Source organism: Charadrius vociferus, unplaced genomic scaffold (genome assembly GCF_000708025.1).
Source record: "Charadrius vociferus isolate BGI_N301 unplaced genomic scaffold, ASM70802v2 scaffold280, whole genome shotgun sequence".
NCBI lineage: Eukaryota > Metazoa > Chordata > Aves > Charadriiformes > Charadriidae > Charadrius > Charadrius vociferus.
In genome coordinates this window covers 213,765-226,699 of record NW_009646340.1, presented here as the reverse complement: position 1 = coordinate 226,699, position 12,935 = coordinate 213,765, and the positions used below count along the sequence as shown (strand labels likewise).

The 12,935-nt window shown below is 40.8% G+C and overlaps 1 protein-coding gene across 1 annotated transcript in view; it reads right to left on the bottom strand.

Moving 5' to 3' along the window:
* PREX1 (phosphatidylinositol-3,4,5-trisphosphate-dependent Rac exchange factor 1) overlaps positions 1–12,236 on the bottom strand; it is a gene marked incomplete at its 5' end in the record, with an annotated part of 105,500 nt that extends 93,264 nt beyond the window's left edge. Inside the window, 3 exon segments of the mRNA XM_009887424.1 lie at positions 622–726; positions 7,612–7,734; positions 12,159–12,236. Of these exon segments, the coding sequence (XP_009885726.1) occupies positions 622–726; positions 7,612–7,734; positions 12,159–12,236 (306 nt within the window).
* Positions 12,237–12,935: the final 699 nt, after the last annotated feature.

Below are 12,935 nucleotides of genomic sequence, written 5' to 3'. Positions count from 1 at the left end.
GGGTAGATATGGTACTTGAGGACATGGTTTAGAAGTGGTTTTGTCAGGGCAAGTTAATGGTTGGACTTGATGATCTTAAAGGTCCCTTCCAACTTCAGTAATTCTACGATTCTAATGCATCATGGGTTGGATGGGAGTTGCATCATTTTTGATACAAGCAGCAATGACGCAGTCAAAACAACTCATTCAGACTATATTTCTTGCCCACAACTGGACTCATGGGGAAAAAGGTGTCAGAAGCAGGTCACATTTTTCTGGTGGGCCTGCAGATGGTGAATTGGTCAGAGAACTGACCAGGGAATCAGATCCACTGGGAAGTAGTCACAGCCCTGCTGCTGACTTATTGCATTACTCCTTTCACAATCTTTGCTCAAATTTTCTGTTGCTTCTTTAAAAAAAAATAAAAATTCCCTGTTTCTGCTGAAATCACTCGTACCAGAGCTGTGCTTAGTTCTGTGCCTGACCTCATCAGTGATTTCAATAGCTATCCATCCCGAGTGCTGCATACCTGGAACGGGTAGTATCTGCAAAATGCCTGGCGTTCCTGGGATACCAAAGGGTTATTATGAGTACAGTGCAAAGTCAGATCATTAAGTCAAGAGTGCTAGAGAAGGTGCTTACCAGGAGGAATGTTCTCACTGTTGGGATCTTGTTCAATTCCATCAGCAGTCTGAGTGCTTTCTCGTGGTTGCTACAGTACTCCTCGTACACAAAGAATTTGTCTTTCTGCAAGGAAAAACATTGTAACTTATTGACTCAGACAAAACTGGAGTGACTATTTTGTCACAATCAGATACCAAATTCTTTACAAAGGCGTGTGTACTCAGAGTGGCATTAGGGTTGCAGTTTACATGAGGCGCGTGATACTCCTCTAATGTGAATAATGTATAGGGGCATTCCACTAATTCCTAACTTACTCTGTTGTAAGTTAACATCAGCTTTCTGAGCACAGAGACTTCCAGCACTTTTCCTCTGAAATAATATATTCCTTGCTGAAAGAATGGACATTGCTATCTCAGGGATACTTGCACGTGTGTCAGGATATTCCAGCAGAGTAGCCAGGAACAGACTAAAGCCAGGCACAAGGGGGCTGACATTTCTGAGCTGTGCTGACCAGTCCTGCAGGAGGAAGAAACAGAGGTGGCAGGGAAGAACCAAGGCCTGGAAGAAGCTCAGAGATCTGGAGGGGAACTATAACACAAAGCAAACAGCTGGAAATCCCCTCCCTTTCAGGGCTGAGGGGGAACCCCCAGTGAGTTGGCTGGTTCACTTTGTGTTCTGAAACAAGCAGCAGGCTTCGCTATTTCGATGCAACACTAAATAGTGGATCAGCTGTTCATAGCAGTTTCCCTAGATGGAAGAATTTCATCAAATACACACAAAATAACCAACATTAGAGAAATTAAAGGAAGGGAAAGGTAGCTTCACAACTAGACTGAGGTACTTACACTGGAACATGTCACACCCACCAGCACATGCAGTAGAATGAAATTCCCTGTTAAGAAACAAGGGTCAGCTGGCAGCACCAAGCTCTGCTTTACCGATCCCCAGAATCAAAGACAGTGCAACGTCTTCTAACTAAAAAGATCAGAGATGCTGAACTCATTGAAAACAGCAGATATCTGGAAACACTGAAATGATTCACAAAAGAAGCAGTAACAACTATTTCCATGCCTGAGCAGATCAGGCAAGGAGCAAGCTGATCCTTTCAAGGCTGCTGGGAAGGGCTGAACTTGCAGCAGTTATGTTACAACATTCCAGTACTGCATTCACTGCAATAAAAGGCGGGGTAGGGAGCCAGCGTCTGGAGCCTGTATTAGGCTTTAGTCAGGTTAAATTATTCAGAAGCCAAAAAGACCCATCATTTTTTGGGTGCTTCTCACAACAGTAGTTTATTTCCTGGTTCAGGTCGGCTTCTATGCCACAATGCAGTGCCATGCAGAGGTACACAGACAAGCTCCTTTGCATATCAGAAGTAATTTAGATGCATTAGCATGGCACTCTGCCAGGGGTAATATGTGAGGCCTTCCAGAGCTGGCATCTCAGGGCATCATGCCATGTAGACAATGCCCTCCAGAGTTTGTTGTGGCATTCGCATCATTAATTTTCTATTTAGGATCCTGGCCTGAAAATTTTTTATTTGAACCTCTTCATCTCCCCAGTACTAGGCAGTTAATTTTTTTTGTTTGTTTTAATTTTGATTGGACTCCTAGTGCTCTTCAGAGATGTTGAGCTTCCTGTGTTAGCTGAAGATATCTGCAGCATCTAGCTGCTTTTAAGACAGCTCATAGTGATCCAAACAAAACTGCCAGCTGAAGGAGTTAAGTAACATGAAACCATGGGAAAACAGCTGCACTGACTGGGCATTCCCTTCACTACTGTCACATGTAAAAGAAATTGTGTTAATATTAGTTTAGGAGAATCTGACATTCTGGTCAGATGCTCAATGGCTAGATGGACATGCTTGGGACTGTAAAATGCTTTGGGGTTTGGTTTATCACTAATCTGATGAAATTTTTTTCCCTCCTTGAACTTTCGATGGAAGAATTGCAAATAAATAGATGTATGTCCAAACACAACAACAATGGTACAAAGCAAAGAAAATAACAGCCACAAAGAATATGGTGCAAATAGCTGGAATGCAGATGTTCGAGACTTTTATCCTTCGTCTACAGCTGTTCATATTAGTACAGGAGTTTAATACTTGGGAGCTGAAAAGAAACAAAGGCTTCTGACCACCAGATGCAGGAAAAGACAGGGCTGGGTCCGTAACACAACAGAAAAGAGTCAATTGAGAGACATGGAATTGTTTTCAACCACAAAAACTGGAGAGTTCGAGAATGAGAAGACAGATATACGAGTTTCTCCTACATTTCCTCCTCTCACCTCTTCTCAACTCCCTGGATACACAAAAGCAGCATGCTTGAAACTAAAAATAGTAGCCATTAACACAACAGCATCCGTTACATCAATGCACACAAAATGTCATTGCTCAGGTTTCTGACTGCAGCTTTGAGTGCCTGGAGTTTTGGCAGGTTATATTTAGATCATGACAAAATCCCTTTGCTAAAGTTCAAGTCAGTACAATAATTATACACACACCAGCACGCTTTCATCAAGTCTTTTCCAGCTGTCCTTCATGCATGAGACCCACAAATATGAGAACTATGCTTTAAATTACTCAGTGTCTGAAGTGTTTAATTTCCTCTCTGGGTGACATTCAGTCCTGGACTCTCCCATCTCCTGGTGAGGAAATTATCAGTTACATAATTACAGATGTTAGCCCAGGAATTCTGAACGTGCAGTTACTCTATACTAAAGTGCAATTACGGTCAGAGATGTGACCACATAAAGATGGCACCTTCTTACTCAGCAAGTCTGCTGGATACACAGCTAGACCTCCTGATTTGGGTGACAGAAATAAGGCTATACTTTTCTTACTTTGGTTAAAATAAATCTTTGGCCAATAGTTTATTCCCCAAATATGTTATTTTGGGTCGATTAGCACTGCCCACAAATTAGTGCAAATTTGAAAACAGTTTTGACTAGAAAAAGCAAATAAGATTTGGAAAATTGTAACAATTTTATTTTGACATATTTTTAACAAGGCATGGCATTTTCTTATTTCAAAGCAAGCTGAAACCAATTTTGTCAACAAGAAAAACCTAAACAAAGGATGCAATTCTCAACAAAACAAGATCTCTGATGACTTCACCAGTAAAATTTATCACTCATGCAACATTGGTCCTAAAAATGGGAAGAAAACATGTGTCCCCCAAACAAATTTCTAGCTATTACGTCATCAACATCTAGCAATATGGCAATATCAGAAATGAAGCACCGGTCAACTCTCTGTCCTTGTGCTCTACAGACACTCATATGTTTTCATGACCTGCACAAAAGAGCCTATGCCGATGAGGTGTTATTATTCCAAGTTCAGCGTACATGCCATCTCTGATGTTAAGGACTTGTTCTACATGCCATTTTGTTTTACACTGCAGATTTGATTTTGAACTAATGTTTAAGTATGTTTTTTACTGTCATATATGGTCATACTGAACTACAACTCCAGAAGTCATCCTAGCACCTAGTATCATACAATGACCTTCTCATGATCATCTGATCAAATGGAGTATGCTAGGGCAAACAATGTCTGTCTTCTGAAGAAAAACAACTTTTCACACCTAAATACCAGAGCAAGTACATTTCATCATCTGCTAAAATACTTCAAAAAGTCAGTGTACAATGACTGCTCTTTTGGAACCCTTGCAAAATCTGCTTGCTTGCTTCAGGTGTTACTCAAGATGTCCATATCCAGGGGATAATGTCCTAGCATTATTATAAATCGATCAACTCAGATCCTAGAGGCTCATAATGACTAAAAGCAGTGCCCTGTTTCTGGAGATTGGTGGATTGTTGCTGAGTGAGGCTCTTCTAGGCCAAGGTAAACCAGGAAAAGAGTCAGGCCTACAAAGATTAGAAGAAATTTAGAATACACAGAACAAGAGCCAAACGCCGCAGTCTGGTAGAACGCCACAGGGGGAATCTGGGGATCACTATCAAGGATATACGATACAAGTGAACTTACAGAAAACATGCACCACTAAGAAATGCAGTGTCTGGAAAAAACAGTGCCTCAAGAATTCTCAAGCTATTCACCAAATTTATGAGTATTTTTAACGTTGAGTTTCTGAAGAAAATCACCCATGCTAACATCTGGCTGCTGACAAGGTCTGGGTTCATAATCAGGACCATGAATTACCTTGCCCGGTGATCATGACAGAATGTACAGTGATACTTTCAATATTCACAGGCCTTGTGTCACTTCCTCACTGCAAACTCCCCTGAGGATACATCATGATTTGATGATAATTAAAAAGCAGCTCTGAGGGTGTTCCTCCTAGCACTTCTTCTAAGTGCATTGCAACAACAAGAGAATCTTACCAAAATGAAAGACCAAAGAAATATGTTACCCACATTTTTCCCTGGGTAAACTAGCTAACAATGTGCACTCTGAAAAATGCTCTTCAGCCATGTCGCAGGAGAGCATCACTGGGAGAGAACAGCCGGCTTTTTTCTCCAGGAAACCTCAAGTGTGCTGCAGGGGCTTCTTGTGGTGGCAAAATACTTTACATCATTTTAAAAAAAACCTAATTTCAGCATCATGGAAACACCTTCAGGAATACTGTTTCTGAGGCACAGTGTTTTTTATGAATGCCTCTGCTTCATCAGAGCAGCCGCAACTAGGGAAATGGAGCCTTTGGAAGCCTGAGCAGAAAGCAGCCAAAGGCTCACTCTGAACCACAGTTGCCACTGGCATCTCCCTGTCACTTGCTGGAGACTCACTATGGAAGCCCTTGCTGTGACAGGGCACAAATCCCACCTCCCTCACTCCCAAATACCCACCGTGAAGCTTGTCTTCTAAAACCTAGGCACAATCTGCATGCAAGGATAAATTATTTCCTCCTCTCTTGATAATCTTCTGTTGACTGTTCCTTACTCAGACTTGAGGTATCACAATGCTCCTAATGATATTCCTACATTTCCTTAAGGCAATTATGGATGAGACCAGCTTTTTCTATATATTCTGAATCGAACATATGTTTTACTTCCTTCTGCATAAGCTGCTTCTTCCCTAGGGGATCATGAAACAGCTGATGTACATATTATTTGCAATGTACTCCACAGACAGCAGTTTAAGCTGATCTCAGTCAAACTGTCTCTATCAAAAGACAAATTCTCACCAGCACTCATCCCTGTGCATTACAGTTTCATAATTCCTGTATTGTTGCATGTTTGATAAATAAGGAATGTTACATAATTATTAAATTTAACAATTACAAAATTCTATGTTCATATACAAGAAAACACTACCAATGACTACATATACCAGGCCTGAATTCAGTCAAATGACAGGATGTTGACATTTCTGGTTATTCAGCGCCACTCTGAAGCACAGTAGACAATTTGACAGCACCACTCAAAAGCCCTCTAATTTTGATACCCTCGCTAATGAATACTAATATATTAGTACAGCACATCTTGTTGGTAGGCAATGATTCTAGCGGGTATTCAAGGTTTTAACTAAGTTCACCAGTATGTTTTTCAACAGCTGACAGTCAGTCCTCACATCTGATACAATTTTTGGGCATGGTGTCAATATAACATTTTCTGACACTATTTTAATAATCGTCACAGCATGAATAAAAATTAAACAAGGTTGGGGAGGGGCAGTTGGTAAAGCTCTATGAGTAATGAATGGCTGTATAATTGCTGTCCACTCATACCCGATGAACTGTGAAAGCATGAATTTTGATTATGAAAGCGTAATAGAACATATTTTGATAGGAAGCTGGCCTGTGGCTTAAGGGAGGGGTGTGGGGGGGAGAGACTGCACCGCTACATGCAGTTAATAGGAATTTGAAGAAATGGCTATTATGTACATGCTTTCTAATTTTCAAACGTCTCAGGAGAGCTGCTCCAAGTGAAAAAAATGTGCAACTTCAAATTATTATACATGTAAATTAGGTAACTTTGCATTTAAATGAGTCCAGCTTGTTATTAGGTATATACAATAAATGATCTTGCATATACAGTATGCTCTATGTATGTATTAGTCAGAGGATGGCACACATCCATGATTGAAAACTGGGCCAAGTTAAAAACAAAACAAAAATCTACCACAGGAAGAATTTCACAGTATAAGAAACAAATTACAATGACAGAAGCAATGACAGGATCATAAGCTGCAATTGCACGATCCTTAGTACGGCTCTGTGCTTTCCTGGATCACCTAGCAGTACCAATCTGACTGGCCTAGATTGGCACATATGATCATATTATGGCTGTAGTGGAAGAACAAATGATACAGCTATCAGGCATAAAGTCAGATGACACAAAGTAACTCAGAAAAATGTTCTAAGCAACCTGGAACTGGCAGAATGAATTTGTATCATATGATGACTTTGCATTTTGTATCCCTGGCATTCTTGAGCCAGCATTATGAGTCCAAAAGCCAAATTTTATTTACTTTTGAGCTACAGAATGCAGGTACTCATTTATTCCATGGTAAAAGGCTGTGTGTTGTAACTTGGCTTACCGTGCTTAAATGCAGCACGGTAAGCCATTTCACACTACCTTTCATTTACCAAAGGATAAACGTATGCACAGTCATTAACTACTGTAAATGATGTATTGTCCTTTGTTTTTAATTTTGAACTTTGTGGGGTTTATTTTTTTTTTTATTTTAAAATACACACAAAAATTACTAATTTTCTTGAAAGTGTGCTATTTTTTTGAAATATTTGGAACCAAAGCAGACAAATTCTCAGAAACAAAATGTGATCAGCAGGGTGAGAAAAAAAGGAAAAAAAAAATTCAATGGGAAAAGGAAGAGTTTCTAAAAATACCTCGTTGTTTAGCTGAGTTTGATGTGGTTTCCATTGTTCTAACCTCATTCACAAGTTTTTTCCCACCCTACCTACAACTTTCATACAAGACACACATTGTCATAGTATTGCCACAAGCCTTAGAGATTAGGGCTAGCTAAGGGGCATGAGAGCTTATGACAGGAAACTGCATTTTCAGATAGCGTTAAGTCATTGTACTTACAAATTTTAAGAAAACATTTCCCAGTTCATGCTGAGACTGAGGTTCTGGTTGTAAACAAAATTCCAGGGCAGCCAGGAACTCCTTGTGAACACCAAGAATGTCTTCGATGTTAGAAAATAAGATCTGAAATATAAAGAGAAAAACATTGCCAGCTGTTAATATATCTGAGAGTGTTTTGTTAAAGTAGTAGCACCAAAATATTGTGGCTCTGGACTTGCTGTGATAGGATCTAAAGCACAGACAGGGACTCATACAGAATGAATTACACTGTATTTGCCCCTTTCCTGGCCCCCTACAGAAATCTTTACTGCTACTGAAGTACCTGCTGTAAATGAAGGTAATCTTTCCAGATACCTGAGCATGATGAATATGAGCAACTTCTTTCAAGTCTAGAGAAGGCTTCCTATGAGATCAACCAGGTGAATGGAATCACAAGGACCAAACTCTTGCCTTTCCTTCCCATGCGTTAGAAATCGCTTTCTGGAAGAATGAGATTTGAAGCTACCACATACAAAGATGTACATACAAATTCTGTAACCTGTAAATAAGAGACCAAATCTCTGCCACGTGGGATCTAACATTTCACTGACAGGAGTACAACATTGTGTAAAACACTTACAAACCACAGAGCAACATTTTAAAGTTCCATTTCACTGATCTCAGCAGTACTAAAAGGTGTATGTAATGGGATAGAGCCTCTTGTTTAGATGTGTACTATAAGGTAATTGTGCAATCTCACAGCTAAACGATCTCTACTGATTTGAATACACATGTGCTAAGGGGAATAAACTGACAGGGTGAAAGCTGCTGTAAACACGTAAGCTTTATAAGTCTTAATCATTTTCAAACAAAATATGAGAAGAAAGTGTGAATAAATGTATAGGAGATGGAATGCTGTCTACAGAGGGGGGAGAAGTCCTGATTCATGGCGACACAGCCATCAGTATTGACATCCACTGGAGAAAAGCCTGAATGGGCAGAGTAAATCCTGGAGTCAGGATCCTGCAGTGACATACATATTTGCAGATGACGTTTTCTATCACTTTGCTTTAACAATGCCACTTGCCAAGAGAAGATCTGCATTGCAGTGAAACCAGCTTTCACATCGGAAGCCGCCTCCCAGGCCTTGCATGGTGAGTGGGTGACACTCCTCTGAACCCCAAAGCATGCAGCCTGACAGAGCCAGCCGTCATCTTCCTGGCATCCGGCATGAGAAGTGATCGAGCCTAACATCTTCACACACTTCCCAAAGTACCTTATCATAACACTAAGATTTTCAACTTTAAGCAGTGGAATTTATTCACCAGATGTGCCACTGATTCAACCTGATGGCTGGTGATGTGGCAGTAATTCAGAAAAACAATAATCTGTAAACTAAGTCTAATCATTAAAGACAGGAATGAAACCTCAATTCCTGGCTTAAATCTAGTTTCTCTCTGGTCTTGCAGGGGTAGACAAGATCAGGAATTCAAGGAGCCTTCCTCTCTGCACATACTCAGGTTCAACTCTATTCCTTCTGTTATTCAAGGATGGGCAGAGTATTTCTCTCAAACTCCCCCTGCAAGCTGGCTGCACGTGCAGAGCTGAGCCTGCTGCACCTTCCTTGTCTTTGCTCCCCTCTCACTTCAGGAATACTGACACATGGTAGCATGCATCATTATTAATGCATACTCATGCCTCACAGCTCCTTTCTAGCTCTGAATAAACTAAAAGATTCCAACACACTGAATTTGCACTGAGGACCTCGCAAACAAAATAAAGGACAGGGAGCTAGGACCACTTGATTGCTTCCAGAAAACTTCCCTTGCTAATTCAAGCAAAGCAGATGACGGTTCTGTCACATGGCTGAAACTGATGTGATGACACAGTAGCCTCTGTCTGCATGGCTTTGCCAGAAGCTGTGCCAAAAGGGGATTAACAAGGAAGAGGAAAACATCTGTCAGGGATGATTTTATCCTTCAGGAGCAGTCTTCAGGGGGTATTTTTTGATCCAAGGAATATCTGTGTAATCTAACGAATTCCGTGGTGGTCAGTAGAGCTCTGCTTGCAGCAGAATTTGCAGATAAGAAGAGTCGCTTGAAAATCAAGGCAGCAGAGAGACCTTGACGGCATGTGCTTCTGCATCTAATACACCGTTACAATTTATAAGCCTCATGCAAGGAACTATGCCTGGCAGCTTGTGTACGCCCTCAAGTTATACTGCCTTCAATCTACTCTATCAGTAAAATGACATCAGTGCCCTGCTGTGAACATAGCGTAACGCTAACATATCAATAGTTATTCCCACATGAGGCAGCAAATAAAATAAAAACATTTTTTTATGATGTTGCTGCAGCTGTTAGTCACTGGAGTACTTGTAAAATCTGGGCCTGGCACCGGACGCAATGTGGCCTTTCTGGAAGGTGATACAGTGGCCAAAGATTACTGAAATCTCCAGTGCTTGGCACCAGCTGTAGAAGAAACCTGCAAAAATAATACTGAGTGCAATAACCCAAATTATACTGAAAAGCACTTTCTCCTTTTGCTCAGAGGTGAGTGACTGCCAGAATACCTTGTATTTTCCTCTAGACATTTCTGCTTCGTGAAGAAAGAGAGGAAAAGAGAGGCTTCTCCTTACATAAGCTGCCAAACCATTATACAGTCTCTGCTACCATCTTTGCTGCAGCCAGCCACCTCACACCTCTCTGGTGACTCAAGACACATAATATTAGCAGGCAGAGTTATCAGAAGTCCCAACACCACCTTGCTTGTCCTGCCTGTACCAGCAATGAGTGAGAAAGGAGAGGCAAAGAAAGAACAAATATCTTTCAACTGGAGGAAAGACAATGAAATTATTTGGGGTAGGATAAGAAGGGGGTGAGAGGGGGATATAATATTGACTCCAATCAGGAAAACTGTGCCTTTGTAATTCTATTTCACCAGCAATAGGCATAGGCCCTTTATTACTGAAGAGAAGCTCTGTTATCAAAAGCTGGGTATTCTAATAATAAGAATAAATGAGGTCTCACAGTGGCCTCAAAAATACCCCCCAGGCACTTCAAGAATGACACAAAAATGAAGTGGTACTTCCCCAGAGGAGTGTGATGAAACTTCAAATACAAATACATTTAATCAGTATAGAAAATACGGATTCTTCTGCATAGGCTTTGTGGGCCCTGCATCTGATTATGTGGCAGTCATAATTAGTATTCATTTTGATGATATATGAATAATGATAGAATACTAACTTTCATCACCAGTCTTGGATGTTCATCAAATTGGCAAATAGTTGTGTAGGTTTATTCCTCATGCAGAGCTTACTTCTTGCACACTTCTCTGCACACGAGATCTATTGTCACTAATCACTTGTCTACTTTTTCTTCAGCCACACCCAAACTTACTTCAGACTATAGATGGTGAGTTTTTGGGGAGTGAGGACTTCTGAGTTTGAAGACAGTGAGAGGCTTAGCTCTACAAAGCTGCCAAGCTGTCTTGCTACCAGCCCCTTCTGATGCCAGTCAGTCAATACTACAGTATTGCTAGCCTGTAGAATGAATAGCAAAAACGGGGGCTAGAGCCCTGCTAGGATCTCTATACGTTCAGGTAATACTGGTACGTGAAACGGAGGAACCAGCCTTGGGGAAACATGTGCCAGCTGCAGTAGCGCTGGCTGGTGTGATATACCTATTATTGCTGTGCCCTGCTCCCACAAGTGTAAAGGGCAAAGTTTCTGCTGATTTAGGAGCTATAGGATCAAATTCAAGCCCAATAAGTGAGCCTCTAATGGCAAACAAGCTGCACCCTGTCCCACTGATGATCAGGTTTCACTTGCGAATGTGTACAGAGTGTTTTGGTTTCACATACATATGTGTACAAGGAGGTTTTTTAAGCAAAATCACTACAAGAAAGTGTGCTTGTATTTATGAAAATAACGAACAGCAAGGTCCCCTGTAACCATAGGCACTAGAGAAGCTAGCACCTCATAGAAACAGCTCTGTTTCTATGTCCCTTATCTCTTTCCGCTGTAAAATTCATGCAGGAACCTCCTCATGCAAGGGTCTCACGTTATTTATTCCTCCACAAGAACACCAATTCCTTCCCACTAGAACACAAAGGAATATTCCTGCCTCCTTCTCATAAGCCCTATCAATTTTAGATTTGTAAAAGACAGCAGATGCAAACTGGCTAACTGAATACTGTCAAGCAAAATAGACAAGGGCTGTGCATTCCCTGCCTTTCCTCTCAAAGACACTGAAAAGGCCTCTCTGTCCTCTACCCACCATTTCACAAATCTTGCCAAAAGTTAGTATCTCTGACAACACTACACTGTTGTCAAATTTTACTGAAATTAGCTGGTGGGATGAAAAATTGCTGGAAGATGACAGCTATATGAATGGGCAGACAGATTGACAGATAAACTGTCAACGTGAGCCTCTTTTCCTTAGGGAACCAGTTTAATAATAAGCATCAATATGACATGAGGATATTTGATATTCATATCGCTGAATCTAGCCTTTCATTACATATCATTTTCCCAAACAAGAAAATTAGGAAGACAGAAGAAATACCTTAACATTCTCCTCTGTTATGTACTTCTCAGCTTTGTCCACAGCATTCTGGCGGATCCGGTGTAGAAATGCCTGTAAGTATAAAAAAGGTTATGTTCAAACAGCTTGATACGGCTTGATTTCACTCTTTTATATCCTCTAGGATATAGGATATTTTACCTGTAGGTTCCTGTCAACACAGTGTGGCTGATTACCTTTAAGACTGAAAGAATGTAAACATTTACCAAATCACCACCACAGTTCTTAGACTCAAGGTTGCATTCAGGGCAACACAAAAGACATTTCCTACAATGTTGTTGGATCTTGCTTGGCCATAAACATCTTCCCTCTGCTGAAAATTTTAGACTTAATTATCTGTTACTACCAATAGACCACAGAGAGGGTCTGTTTGTTTTTTCTTTGAAGGTTTTTCCCTCTCTCTAAGATGCAACTGTTTTGACTTTGGGAAGGCAGTGTGCCTAACGCACATCAAGATGTATGTCAGCAAAAAGGACTGCAAAGAACGACAAAAGGACATTCATGCTGCTGGAGCTGAGGCATGTCAGAGCTATAAGCTAGGGTTATGGGCAAGTTCAATAGATTCCATACGCGGGGAAAGAAAATAGAAATTGCCAGACAGCGCCTGGGACACATTAGCCTGTTTGCTCTATTTCGTTTTGTTAAAAACAGACAAAACCATGCTGGAACTTTTCACCTAGGCCAGGTTTCCCCTTCCCTCAGCTCTGCACAACTTTGGCTTTAACAGACAAACCAGTAAAAAGCTCCAGGCCAAATACA